We start from the raw sequence: 15525 nt of genomic DNA on the forward strand, positions 1-15525 counted from the left end.
GGCTCAAGAGCCATAGGTTGAGCAATACATTTTACAGTGATCGCTGGCACAAATCTAATTGCTTTGGATCCTGCCTTCAGCAAGGATTTCTCCTGTCACAGCAAACTGTAAACAGCCTCTTTTGTTGACACCAAAATGTAAAAATTATATCAGTCCACTAAGAAAGGAAAATATCTCAGCATTTTAATTAGAATAAGTACAAGCCATAAAGCTTGTTCCATTTAATGTAAATTCCAAGTAGTTATCAAATTGTTAAATGCATTCAATTATGTACAGACACATCTTTGCTAAAATAACAGGAGTACTTGTGGCACCTTAGAGACTAACAAATTTATTAGAGCATAAGCTTTCGTGGGCTACAACCCAGCTTATGCTCTAATAAATTTGTTAGTCTCTAAGGTGCCACAAGTACTCCTGTTATTTTTGCGGATACAGACTAACACGGCTGCTACTCTGAAACCTGTCATCTTTGCTAAAATTCATGTTCATTATCAAATATTAATAAGTTACCAGAAGTTGACACTAATTAAAAAATAACCCCAGTAAAAATGTAGAACACAATATTTTAGTTTGAATATAAAGGTGTTAGAGAAATGTTTTGTACAGCTGCAGTCTTGTTAATTCTCCTCTTTGGTCCTCTGTTTTCTTGCAACTTAATTCAATGCATAGTTAAACTGGTTTGCAAACTTCTCATGCTTCTTCTGGTCCATTCGATTCATTGCTTTCACCACCCGTTTCATGGCCCCTCTGTAAAAAAAAGCAAGAGGTGGATGAAAACAAGTTAACAGCTAAGTTGATTCTATATGTAGAGTCATGGGAAATGTTTATTAATGTTAGCAAAAAAATTGAGTGAGGTATGATTAATCACTAATCAGGCCTCTGAGCACCGCATTGATGAGGCAGAACAAATCTGTCATGTTAACTAAATTAGCTGCAACAATACAAATAGTTTAAATTCAACAGTGGCTTTTATTAATAGGAGTAAACAAATTAAAGTCTTTCAGTTTAATGGTTGTACATTCTACCCTCATTACAGCACCATCCTTGGTAGACAAACATTTGAAGTGGGATTTTTCAGAAGCATTTAAATCGCTTAGGGGCACAAGTCTCATTGGTTTTCAATCACACTTGTGCTCCAACGGCACTTCTGCAAAATCTCACCTTTGAAATCCCAGAGAGTGCTCTTAGAAAGGGGAGAGACTATGCAATGCAGAATCAAGAAGTTTTATCGCAAAGACATTTCTTAGAGTAGTTTTTCTTATGAAAAGAACATTACAATATCAAAACTCAAAACTAGGTGAATATCTTATTTAGAGATGCCTTTTAAAGGGCTTGCTGTTCAATTAAAAAGACACACTTTATTGCAACCTTCCTTTCAAAGGTTCCCCAAATGTTTTACTACTATATAAAGGAAAGGAATCTCTTTATCCCTTCCCCATCCCACTTCTAAGATGGAATATGGCAGCTATTTAACTCATACAAACACTACAATACCTTAGAAAGAAAGTGGAGGATAATACCTTGCAAATAAACGGTTACCTACTGTGACATTATGCCCCATATTCTTCATAGAAATATTGTTATGATATGAATATGGCATAACTAAGATATGTTTTATGCAAGATGGGTCATGTGAGGTATCATTGGAAAGGTTATGATTTACTGAATGTGATTATCCAATCTGTATGCATGTATTATTTCTGGTATCTGAAGTTAGAAATATTGACTATGTAATAATTACATCTTTGTTTTCACCTGGGGAACGCCCACCAGACAGTATGCAAACAGCCTGGATGGGCCATGAGGAAGGACAATAGGACTTTGAAGATACTACTCTCCCTCCTTCCTGAGAAGTTTCCTGGGCTGCTGCTTTGACACTGCAGGGTCAGGTGATCATGTCACCTGGTACTGGACATCATTTTGGACTTCTGATATTTTGCCACTGAAAGGGGGTGGGGGTCAAGCTAGGAAACAAAGCATTCCCACCATATGTAAATCCTATTTAAGGCTGGGGAGTAAGTTAATCTTGGTTCTTCTCCACTGCCTCCCTGCCCGAGAAGGAAGGAAGGAAAGGAAAACACCTGAAGAAACAAAGGAACTAAACTTGGGGGGTGGGGGCTGAGCCCGATCTGGGAACGGTGTCTGACCCATGAAGGATATACCTGGAGTTTTAAGCTGCAAGCAAAAGCTGTCTGTCCCCAAAGAAATTCTGCAACCTGCTTAAAACAACATTTAGGGTGAGAAACTATTATTTGTAGCCAGTATTCTTTAGCGTATCAAGCTTAGTTTGCATGTTTTGTTTTATTTGCTCAGTAATCTGCTTTGTTCTGTTTGCTATCCCTTATAATCACTTAAAATGTATCTTTTATAGTTAATAAACTTGTTTTTTGTTTATTCTAAAATCCAGTTTGTGCACTTCATAACGAGGCGGGGGGGGGAGGGAGGAGCGCAAAAAGCTGTGCATATCTTCCTACACATTGAGGGAGGGAGCGAATTTCATGAGCTTACGCTGTATAGATCTCTATACTGCGCCAGACAATATAATTTTGGGTTTACACTCCAGAGGGTGTGTGCACCAGAGTGCTGGGCAATTCCCTGAGCTGAGTCCTCCTACACAGAGCTGATTGCAAACTCTGTGTGATTCTACAGCTGAGCGTGTCCCCACCTGTGTGTGTATGTGCACGCAGGACAGGGTGAGGGAACCCAGACTGGTGGAATGGGCAGGCTCAGTGGGACCCCAATACATCAGGTGGCACCCTGGAAGGGGGGTCCAGCCCATCACACCTACCTTTCTGTAACTGTTCTTCTTTGAGATGTGTTGCACGTGTCCATTTCAGAGTGTGTGTGTGTGTGCGCGCGTGCGCACACCTCGTGCACAGTTGTTGGAGAACTTTTTCCCTCAGTGGCATCAGCTGAGGCAGCTCTCTTGCCACACACCACTGTGTGCTGGTATGAGAGGACAGAGCTGCCCCGATCCCCTCAGTTCCTTCATATTGGATAAACTCCAATAGCGATAGGAAGGAGGGTCGTGGAATGGACGTGTGCAACACATCTCAAAAAACAACCGTTACAGAAAGGTGGGTAACAGTTTTTTCTTCTTTGAGTGCTTGTTTGTGTCCATTCCACTATAGGTGACAAACAGGCAGATAAACATGGAGGTAGGGTCAGAGTCTACCTGAACAGCAACTGTAGGACAACCCGTCCGAAACTGTCCTTGCACTGATGGGAAATGGCATAATGAGAAGCAAAAGTGTGCACTGATGGCCAAATTGATGCTTTACAAATGTCTGTAATCAACACTTGCTCCAAGAAAGCTGCTGAAGTTGCCTGCGCTCTAGTGCAACGTGTCAATACCCTATCTGTTGGGGTTATATTAGCCTATTAGTAGCATAAATGAATGCATGAAGAGATACAGGATGAGATTCTCTGAGTGGAAATTGGTTGGCCCTTAGCTCTGTCCACAGTTGCAACAAACAACTGCATGGAGGACCTTAAGAACTTAATATGCTCCAGGAAGAAAGCTAAAGCCCTTCTTATATCCAACAAATGAAGTTTCTCCTTATCTCTATGAGCATGGAGTTTTGGGAAGAACATTGGCAAGTAGATTGCCTGGTTAACATAATGGAATGGCCACTGATATGGGCCTGGGGCCCATCCTTGACTGGACCATTGCCCCTTAAGGGAAGGCCAGTGTTGCAACTGTTGCGTGACCCATGGTCCCCAAGTCTCTGATGGAAGGTATGCCCTCTGTCTTGGATGGGGCACAGATGAATGCATCTCTGAGTTTGAAAAGAAAGAATCCGAAATGTCTGACAACAGTGGGAGAGGGAGGCAGAACCAGATAGGACTTGGGGATAAGTAGCCCAAACCCGGAGATGGCAGTACTGGGGATATCATTGGAGGCTTGCCTTTCGATTGCACTGGCCTTTACGGAAGCTTGGCGGATAACGGTACTGTGGGTCCCTGAAGCAGTGAGGTAGGCGTTGTAGACATCATTACTGGTTGCAAACCTTTTTGCACTTCCCGGGATACTGATATCAAGAGGCTAAGCAGGTCCCTTGCAGATGGTTGGGAGTGGCAATGCCTGATGGCTCTGCCACAGAGACCTTCAGGGGCACCCTCAACAGACCTCACACAGGCTCCAGAGGCAGTGATCCCTTTTTAGCTGAAGAATGCTCCAGCGAGTGACTCTTGCCAAAATGTCTCGTAGAAGCTCTGCCTCTATTTGGCTTTGGCACGGACACACCCAAGTAAGATACCGAGCCTAAAGAAGGGACGAAGGAGCTGCAGACATCTCCAGTGCACTCCATACCGAAGCTGATGTACTTGGGGTGCTCTCCACGTGAGATGAGTCTGATGGAGGGTGAAGTGCTGCATCCATGAGTAAACATTTGAGGCTCGCTATTTTCTTTGAATGGGGCTTAAATCCCTTACAAATGTGACATTTGTCACTTATGTGGAATTCTCCCAAACATTCATCACTGACTGGCGTAGGTTTAGCGCAAGTCCTGCAGGACTTAAAATCTGGTGAGAGTGACATTGTTCTGGTACCGATCCCAGTACCAAAAGGTGAAAAACTGTTCCAAAAAAGACTGAAGACTAAAATATATTGCTAAAACTAACTTCAACTTAACTAATTCCTAACAACAACAACAACAAATATGTATATGTATATGTATGATAGGAGTGAGGGAAGCACTTATGACAAGTCTGAGATTGCTCCGACAACCATCAATGGAAGTAAGAAGGAACTGAGCAGGTTGGGAGCAGCTCCACCCTCTTCTACCAGCACGCAGTGGTGTGTGGGGACAAAGGGCGCTCGGGCCACCCTGACAGGTACCTCTGAGGGAAAAGAGTTCTCTGACAACTGTGCACGTGGCGTGCACACCCACCCACTGTGAATGGACATGTGCAAGCACTCAAAGAAGCGTATCTAGCAGGGTAAATTCATGTAGGCAGGATGGATAATTGTCCACAACTCAAGCTAGCCAGGACTGTACAGCTAACACTCCTATACTTGCAAGAAGTAGAATGGGATCTTTAATGCCTGCTGGTGGCCAGGACCAATGTTTCATGCCTGGAGTGGTGCCTGCTGAGCACGAGCAGTCTCCTTCTCCCCCACTCTCTCCTGTTTCTAGTTAAATCTCTGTTCTTTTTAAAATAAACCTACTTTTATTTTATCAGATGTCCTCAAGTGCTGTGCAGTTTACAGAAGCGGTGGCGTAAGGTAAAACTGGTAAACCAAGGACACTGTACCTCTGGGTACAGAGGACCTGGGATTTCTGTGAGTAGCCAGTGTCAGGGGCTGGATATCACAGGGGAATGATTCAAAGGGACTCAGGGAATGGCACACACCTATTCTTGATATGCAAGGCGAAGTTAGGGCTGGCAAAGCCCAGAGAAGAGTGCCTGAGCGAATGAAAGGCTGGTGGTATCAGGGAGCTGATTCTCAGCTACAAGAAAGACTTCCTCACTCCGGAGACAGGAGGTAACAAGGTGATTTGCAGTCCTGGGTGCCTTGAGAACCATCACAGTCACATACTGCGGGCTAGGATACCTACTCTCTCCAGACTGTATTTCTATCTCAAAGCCATGACTAGGGCTCCTAGTGCTACGGTAATACAAATAATAACGACAGGTGAGGGTGGCTGCAGGATGTCTTGTAGAACCAGGGCCTGGTCTCCAAGGTGCTCATTGAACTCAATGAATAGAGGGCACCCAACATCTTGCAGGGTCACATCTTAGTGTTAGTCTGTTCTATCTGGGTTTTTATACCCAAACTATCTCCATGGTAGCTGAGCACCAGGAGACGCACTTTAATTGCCCCTGTATAACTCTAACTGCTTCACTCTGAAAACCATTTTGAAACCTCTGAAAACAGAAGAAACTTCTTACTACTGCTTTTAAATGGACAGGGTAAAGCTCTTCTCAGCAGCAGTTGTAACAGACGTCAATATTCTGAAATAAACACCTTGAAAGTCGTGTCCCTTTAACAAAAACTCTACCAGCAAAGTTAACAAGGGTTGTAGCTCTGTTCTTGCCAGAATAAGAAAAATGTGATCATGGTTTTGCACTTCAAATATTATCTAATTGGTAGGAGAAAAGTGAGTCTTTAGCACTGCACAGTGGCCTTGACACTTTCATGTCATGTAGGTTTTACATTAGCACCACTGGGTTGTGCGATACTGTAAATGAAATGAGATCCCACTCTGATGATCTGTGTGCAATTTCACTTAACTTTATTGGCAGACTAGAGCCTGGGTTTATCACCTGTACATTTCAAGTAATTTGGGGTTGTTATAAAGAGCCAAGGTTATCATCTTGTTTAGTGCTGCAAACCATGAAACCTATTAAAACATGACAGGTTTGATTCCCCACGCCTCGCACACAAACACACTCAAAATCATTAGCACGAAGCACAGTAAACTAAAAACAGCTTTTTGAATTTATTTTGTAAAGGCTGATGTGAAATTCTGATTAGTAAAACTTTATGGCTTATTGACTTCTCTGACGAAGACCTGATAATATGAGAATTTCACAGAAAATGTGCCATTTTTTGACCAAAAGCAAGAAAAGCAATGTGGAATTTTTTTTTAAGTTATAATACCCACTGCATCAAACAAGGGAAAATGCAGAATTTTAAAACAAATGCTATCCCTTGGATGGTGTTTAACTAACACAGTCTGATGCTCTGAACATAATAGTCCAGCATCAGTGGTTTTTTAGTACTTTGCCTCTTGAATTGATAATTTGATTACTCTGTTTCACTTGCGTTGGTCACACCACTCGGTGTCTGAAAGTTTCTAGGCACATCAACTGCTACCCTGTTTGAAGCATGCTGAAGTTTCTCTATCCAAGTTCTTATATGGTACCCATCATCACAGTATGAGAGTGCCTCACAAGAGAATAATCTCTGTAAAAAGAAAAAGGTCTAATTTCCTCCTTAACAAGACTAAAACTAAGTAAACAGATCTGTAAGTCAGGATGATGGGATGCCGCCTTCCATTGGAAGTCTATGACAGCAGAGACCCTCCCTTGTCTGTGGGCATGTCTTCACTGTGGGGATGGTTCAAGTTACTGACATTCAAGTTAACTTCCCTCGAGTTAGCCTTGAGTGAGAGCAGTAGATGCAGGCAGTAAGTGAAGGTGATAATATACAAATGACCAATCTTAATCTTTAAATATATATGCGCACACATCCATGCAAACATTACTTATTTTGGGACCCCTGACTAATTTGCTCTCTTTAAAGAGAAAAGTGCCAGCCCATACTCCCTTGTCCAGACAGTTTCCTATGCAGTTGGCAAAAGTGGCCCCAGTGGCACCAGAGGGCAGCAGTGACTGCCTGAATGCAGTAGGTTGGAGGAAACGGGAGAGGAATGGAAACAGTATTGTGAATCTCCACCCAGGCCTCTCTCTCAGCAGGGCATGCAAACTCTCCAACTCTCACTTCTTCGGAAGAGGTAGAGAGACACAGCAGATTCCCCTCCTAGAAGCACTAACAAAGGCCTATAGGGGATTACAGGAATTTGGGCAGGGGACAGAGGCTCAGCTTCACTGCTTGCTGGTTGGCACTGAACTCTCCAGCTGTGTGCTACTCTCCTGCACCAGCTTTTCACCTGGTTTGCACGGCAGAGGTGCTTCTCCCCAAGTCCCTGAACAGGAGGCCGGGATGAGAACAGTAGCAGCCCAGGTCACAATGCTTCAGCTCCCTTCATGTTGCTTGTGCTGCTACTAACACAAGAAGATGGGACTTGGGCTATAAAAGTGAAGAAAGATTTTTGGGGGAGGAAGTTTGGGTGAGAATGCAGAAACTAGCTATAGGTTTCAAAAACAAACCGGCCACAGAGTAATATTTTTAAAAGGTGAAGTTTAGGGGGGAAATTCAGCCAAGTCTTAACCTGTGAAAAGTGACCCTGTAAAAGAAGATCAACGGGTTCCATGTTTTGCTGGTGATTTTCATATCCCAGCTGTCCAATTGAAAGGTTTTTGCCAGCCCTGCAAACACAACCTGTGATCTGAAAGTCAATCTGAGTACTCTCTGTGACCTGTATCAGCACCACTAATAACAATTCTATAACTGACATTCAGCCTTCGATTCTGTGGATACATGAAACAGAGTAGGCTCCAGCTCCTTCTTCCATAGCTGCAATGGCTTATTAGGGCTAACAAGAATAAACTCTAGTACATTTATTTTTGTCAGGGAAGTAAGCAGCTAGAACTCTGAATACATGCTAGGGGCAGATCTGTTGAGAAATGCTCTATTTTTACCAAGTACTTTTCAGACTATAATGACATTTCAATTACAATGGCGAGGTACTGAGCCTGATGAATACTAGTGCGTAAGAACTAAAAGAGGCTACTTGTAGTTTTACCCTGTGTGCCTGAATGGCCAGCATGTCTCTTGTCAGCTAGTAGTTTAGGGGAGAAGATCAGTAACCAACCTTTCCTCCCAGCCTTGGCTGCTTTGGACCAAATTCTTATTTATTGTGTGACACAGGCACAGGTTTAAGTTTACTGCATAGATCTGTACAGCTTTAATTATCTTTAATTGCTTATTTTACTAACCGGTTTACTGCACATTTAGTGGACCCCAATGCCTAATTCTTTACTGAGGTAAAAAAGAGCAACAGCAAAGCAGTGTGGCAGCCTGCCATAAGAAACAAAGGAGGGAGGACAGAGTGTGACACACTTTTTTCCCCTCCTTGATAAGACTAGTAGAGAAACTGAAGACCATTAGTGACACATTTCCTTTAGTCTTTTACTTCCCTTTATACTCTATAGCTTGAGTTTCTTCTCTATCACTGTTCAACTTCACCATTTACCCTAGCCTACTGACCACTTTGTGCAGCCTGGGACGGCTAATAGGTGTGCAGCTACCACCCTCCACAACCCTTCCCAGCTGAACTACTGCTCTGAGAAGGAACGAAGTCTAGGAAAATACAAACCTGGTTGTATGCTCTAGGATCTGCTTTGTCCCAGATCACAAATGTTTAACTGGGAGGTGTTGTACCTTTGTCCAGCTAAGGTATAGCTGGGGTCAAAGTCCAACTCTAAGGTCAAGAAAGTAATGGGGATGGTAACATGGGAGGCAAGAGAGAAGACATGGCCTTCCGGAAACCTAGCAAGTGGTCAGAGGTCGGGGGAGATCAACCCAGTAACCAGCACCAAGATTCCACTGCAGGCAAAAGCAAAACAGCTCAAACATAGGCCCTTTTATTGGTCAATGCTGTTCACCCTTACCCCTGAGCACACCTCTAAATTGTTCGTACGAAGAGGGACATCCCTTATTTTTAGATTTACATTACATCTAAACTACTGAATTATAAAGAAATATTGGGCCACTTACTATAGAGTTACATCACAAATTCTGGATTATGAAACTGAGGCTACAGAAATGTATCCCATGTCATTTGAAACTCTCTCTCTCAAATCCTATACATCTTGCACAGACACAAGCCATTTAACAAGTACATTCTAGAGAGGAAGCAAAATGCCACACAGCAGGAGGCTCAAGGAAAGCAAGGAGAAGACTTATAAATGGCCTTTATACAGTTTTATAAATGCCAGTGGTGAAGTGTTCCCTGAGGAATAACCCTGTTCATTAGCTTATTGTTGCCCCATGCGCCCACTCTCTGGCAGACAGAAGGCACCGCTTTTCTGCGGCGAGCTGTGAGGGCTTCTTGCTGCTTGTTCCAGTGGAAACAGCTACTAAAATCAAAATTTTAAAAAAGGCAATGAAGTGGGGGTTGGGGGTTTCAAATAAGGTAAGTATCTTACTTATTGAAGACTTTCTTCTCCAGCCGTGAACGAGAAGTATTAGCCTCCTGTTTCAAGTCTGTCAGATTTGGATATTTCCTCTTCTTCCCTTTGTTCTTCCCTCCTTTTCCTTTCCCACTGTATCTAGAGGATCCAAGATCTACTCCAGTAGCTGCTTCAACCTCTCTCATGAATTCTGGGTCTTGCCACTCTGTTTAAAGAGGGGAAAAAAAACATTTTAAAGATCAGACAATCCCATCTAAAACTTGTGAGTTTCCAGTGGTATTAGGGCCTGTTCACAAGGAGGGCAGAACCACGTTGCTGTAAGGATTTTAGTCTGAAAACTAAGTTAGATAGCCTAATGGGTGCAAGAGGACTAATCTACAGCACAGATTAGTGGGAAGCAATCCTGGCCAAGACGATTGGGCATACCTCCTAATATCAACTGCGGTAGCTAGTACAGTTCTTGATACAAGGCTTAAGTCAACTTCTTGTAAAAGAGCAACAGCAGAATCCCAAGGAATGCACTTCACATGGGAGAAGTAGCCTAAACACGGAGGTTATTATTATTTAATCTAACAAGAAGCTGCCAGTCTGAGCTCACAAGTTTATCATGTCAAGTAAATTTTGGAAAAATGAATTAAAAAAAAAAATTTGTGCCCAGGATATTTCATGTTTGGAGAAGAGTGGTTGCTTAGATATGCAATAGCATTTCCGTAGTCAGGAATTAAGATTGCTTCAAAATGCGTAGCTAATTTCGGACAGACCAGATAGCACACTCTAAAGAAAAGGAATATGATCTTGTTCCCATCCTCTCAATATTGAATCTGGAAAAGCCTTCACTTCTGAAGTATCCCACCATTTCAAATTTAAATTGTTTAAATCCAACTTTCTTCTTCCTACAACAGCACTAGAGTTAATTTAGCACTGTCAAAAACTTCTGTTGATATTTTATTAAAGCCTTAAAAGTTTCAGAACTAGAATAACCATTAACACTACTACTACTACTACTACTACTACTACGTGCCACAATAGGAAAAGGCCTAAGTAACCTAGATTGTAAATAAACTCTTAGGGAAAGGGACTGTCATTACTTTTTGGTACAGAGTCTAGATTAATGGGGCCCCCATCCTGGACTGGGGCAATAGGTGTAATTAATAGAATAATAATGTAATATAAACAGGTAGGATTATGGTGTTGGTCAGGGCAAAAGGGACATAGTCTACATTTGAAAATAATTCAAATTCATGGGAAAATTAATCTTAAAATAGAAAAATCAAGTTATGGATTGGAAACAAACAAGTGCAAGTATAATTTTGAAAAGCAGCACACTGACTAACATGCTAGAATCCCGGAACGCCAGAGTTCTAGTTCTCACTCTGCCAATAACTTGTCAAGTAGTCTTGGGCTTGTCACCTAACCTTTCTTGATCAATATCTCCATCTGTGAATAGCAATAGCACAAGGGTGGCATTAGGTTTACTTAACATTTGTACAGAGCTTTGAAAAAAATCAAAGGTGCTAACTATTATTAATAAAGAAGCCTATAATTTCATTTGCATACCTTAAGTGGTCATGAACTATGACAAAAATATAGGTTATGCTGTTTCAGGTAGGTCAGAGGTAACATATTTCCCATAGCAGCGTTAAAATACAGCTCAGGAGTATTAACACATCTATGCAGGGAAAGGATAGATCTAACCTATCAATTTTATGCACACAAAAACAGAGCGAGATTAAAATTATGTACAAACAAAAGGATGAAGAAAGCAGAGGTAGGAATGAACTGAGAAAGGGAAGTATAAAGGGAGAAAATAGAATCCACACAGTTGATAGATCAGAAGACTTCACAGAGTTTATTTTTTGAAGTGAAGGAATACAGAGGAGCACAATTCAGATACAGGAACGATTAATCCAAGATTAAGGAAAACTGTCTAAACAGTTTATCTCCCAGTAATAAGAAGGCGTCACAGTTTAGGAACCCAGTGAATGGAGCAATTGTTTAAACACAACGAAAAAATGCCGGCATCCAGTAGAGATGAAATGAGCATTTGAGTAAAATGAAGGAGCAATTTAAAAGCCTTTGAGAAAAATCAATAGAATGCCAGGGAAGAGCAGCCTTTTTGAGCATTGATGGGCCCCTAAAGCTCTTCATACATTGTTACTGAGTTTAGCAGCAGGGAAAAGAAAATTACACAGTTTGCAAGGGTAGGCGGGAATCAATACTGTAGTTAGTAAAGAGATGCTATTTCACATCTGACTGGCCAGCGGCCTGCCTTCACCAGCTTGTCCTGATACCTGTTTGTTAACAAGTCACTAAGGGCTGAAAAACCAGATACTCTTCAGGGTTGACACAAAAAATAGGCACTTAATTTGCTCCTGTGTGCGAACTATTGGAAAAGGATGAACACTGCAGATTAGGGGGTCAGTGTAATCCCTCATGATTCATTGTTTCAGGGCCAAAGAGCTTAAAGCACCGTTTTGTGAACATATGGCTAGAATCTAATACTTTAAACTAAGTATTAATTTAATAATGTTCAAGCCTCACTTTTTTTTAAAAAGATCTCAGTAGTGACCGTACTGCCAAGACACACACTGGTCATTATCATATGAACTAATTACTTTTTCATAATTGTTTTTCCATTCAGTCACATGGGGATAAAAATTAATCTACCTTCCAGTAGAGTGAAGAACACAAGAAACCAGTGATCCGAGCTAGCCTAAAGTTTCTGATAAGCAGAGACTTCTTGGGAGTACCCATTACAAATTCATGCACTTGAAATCAGAAGCAGCAAACATTAATTAGATCTATATACATTTAAATAAAAGGAACTAGATTAGTTCCCTCAGGAAGTCTTTACATTCTGGCATGTATTAGAAATTACTAGTAAAAGGACCAATTTTGTACTTAAGAGTAAAATAAAAACAGTTTAATTTGGCAAGGGAATGAAAGTGTTTATTACTTTAGAACAGTAAAGGCACCTTTCCTTGGCCCCAAAAAAGTAACATCTTATTTACTGTAATCTTTACAAACCTGCCACTCATTGCTTAAACACCCTGTTCTTTCAGCTTTACAAGCCTAGTTAGGAAATGGACAGGTTACTGGAGAAGGTGGAATAGGTGCATGCTATTCCTCTCTCCCCCACAAACTGTTGTTGTACATAACTGAAACACCCAACACTCAGCGTCTTTGTGCAGTGAATGAACTACACTCTTGACCATGATTGATCCTCATTTTGCAGTGTGTGGTCACTAATGTGTGGAATCACAGTGCCAACTGTAAGAACAAAGTATGTGTAGTAGGTGGGTTATTTTAGTCTCTAAACTACCTTGTGTTGTGAACATGTGCACAATCCTCACAGCTACACTGACCTGCCTGGTAATGCTGTTACAAGTCACTTGCAGGAAAGACATGACTTTTTAAACACTGGTTAAAACAATACATCATATCTTAATTTAAAAGTCCTTAGCTATAGACAAAAATTAATGAACCAAATACTAAGACCAATGAGCAAATATTCTCAATAACAGTTAATACACAGACATTAGGAAACTTTCTTTAAATTAAATGAATGGAAGTTTTGGCCAGGAAACTAAGTGACATAGTTTCTTTAGCTTCCCACTAGACAGGCAGAGAATGGTGGGCAGAAGGGAGCTCAGTTTGACATTTCAGCTTAAAAATGGCATTCACTAGGGCAGCAAAGTAATGTCAAAACTGGTGTGGGACTAAAGCACACATCTTTCTGGGCCAGAGGTGAGTGTGTTACCAACAGCACCACACTGACACAGTAATAAAAATAAGTATTATGTCTAGCCTAGAGGAATGTCAATTTCACAGAAAAAAAAATCAATAGTTTTCAGTTTGAGTGATTTTTTTTACACCAGAGCATTAGGGCTAGTCTACACTTGAAACGCTACAGCTGTGACACTGTAGTACTTTAGCATAGACATTACCTGTGCCAATGAGATTGGTTCTCCCACTGGCATAGTTAATTCACCTCCTCAAGAGGCAGTATCTAGGTCGACAGAACAATTCTTCCATCGACCTACCGCTGTCTACATCGGGGTTAGGTTGGCTTAATTAAGTCGCTCAGGAGTGTGAATTTTTCAACACCCCTGAGCAATGTAGCTGGGTTGACTTAACTTTTGAGTATAGGCCTGGCCTTAGGTTCTGTTTCTAGTTTGAAACTAGCCTCTCGAGAGTAACTACTAACATAACTTCCTTTCTCGGTCTGTAGATTTTGCCAGAATTAAAATAAGAAAAGTCAAAACTTAAAAAAAATAAAATAAAAAAAAAATAACCACACTCTTGCTATACACAAATCCAGGCTATTGGTTTATACTTAAATGCACCTTTATGCTGGTTAGCAATTTTTGGATAATAAGTCATGATGGCCAACTACTGTTATTTATGCTTTGAAAAGAGATTTCCAGGGGAGGCTAGTGGCTGAACTAGTAATATCTAACAATCAAGGAATCACTGGATTCCAGACTCACTTCAAATAAGATGCCAACATATCAGGAATACATATGGACAAGGCACACAATCTTTTCCAGTTTCAGAAGTGCTATTTCTGGTACTGTACTACTAAGCAGAAACAGAAGCATAACTATACTAGAGGTGAATTCCTTGCAAACTTTCCTCCTGGGGAGGGTAAATAAAAATGTGAAGTCGGGAGGAAAATACCAAATTCCTGCACTAAGGCAATGAAAACACAGAACCAGTATTTATGATACCACAGTGGTGTAGATGCTATAGAGCTATCACCACCTCATCACCACGATACATACATGTAGCACCTGCTACAGATCAGTATTGCTTCCAATTGAAACGTTAGCTGGCTTTAGTCAGAAATATAGGAACAGCTGCCATCAAACATTTTCCAGGAAAATGGTGTAACTGTATTTAAAATGTGAGCTCCTCAAGAGGGTTGCACCTTATCTGTATAGAAAAAGTGTCTAGTCCATTGTGAGTGCTACTAGGTATAAGCAATAAACAAATATCATCACATACAGAGTGACAAGAGGAACATTAAAAATATTTATTTTAGAGTAGGCACCATACAATAACAATACAATGAAATGAATTTATTTAGTTATGTATTTCATACAAAAAACTACATTAAAAGAATATTGTGGTTGCAAAGTCAAGCACTCAATGAAATGCCAAACTGAAGTTGCCCTTGCAACAATATTTCAGCCCCCTTGCACGTGTGGCTTTCATATACACTACACAGGACTTCAGTGAAGGAGGAAGAAATAGGATCCTTCTCCCTTAGGTAAGAGCCCAGTGCCTTAAACACAAGAGAACAGCCTCTCTCCTCTTACAACTTTCTGCCTCATTCACTGTCCATTGTGTGCACTAAATGAGGCAGGGATCCGGTAGGAAAAAAGTATGTAATCATGTAATAGAAGACTCATGATGCACACGTGTAAGAGGGCTGAGTTAGGGTTCTATGGAAAACTTTAATTCTGGCATTTCTTAACTTCTGAGGGCAAGTCTACATGACAGCACTATATCGGCGCAGCTGCACCAATGCAGCTGCACCGCTATTGCGTGTCTGGTGAAGACGCGCTATGCTGATGGGAGAGCGCTCTCCCGTCGGCATAATTACTTCACTTCTGAGGGGGGCAGAAGCTATGTCAGCAGGAAAGCGTCTCCCGTCAACATAGCGTCGGTATGGACAGCGCTTAAGTCGATGTAACCTGTGTCGCTCAGGGGGGGGCATCTTTTTCAAGTAAGTTACATCAATTTAAGCGGTAGTGT

General features: G+C 41.4%; 1 protein-coding gene across 1 annotated transcript in view; it reads right to left on the minus strand.

The window, feature by feature from the left end:
• Positions 1–502: 502 nt before the first annotated feature.
• The window catches only part of UVSSA (UV stimulated scaffold protein A), a 98582-nt gene continuing 83559 nt past the window's right edge, over positions 503–15525 (minus strand). Inside the window, exons 13-14 of the mRNA XM_065405595.1 lie at positions 9781–9970; positions 503–747 (exon numbers count right to left, since the gene is read on the minus strand). Of these exons, the coding sequence (XP_065261667.1) occupies positions 654–747; positions 9781–9970 (284 nt within the window). The 3' untranslated portion in view covers positions 503–653. The remainder of the gene's footprint in view (positions 748–9780; positions 9971–15525) is intronic.

This window comes from Emys orbicularis, chromosome 5 (assembly GCF_028017835.1).
Source record: "Emys orbicularis isolate rEmyOrb1 chromosome 5, rEmyOrb1.hap1, whole genome shotgun sequence".
Classification (NCBI taxonomy): domain Eukaryota; kingdom Metazoa; phylum Chordata; order Testudines; family Emydidae; genus Emys; species Emys orbicularis.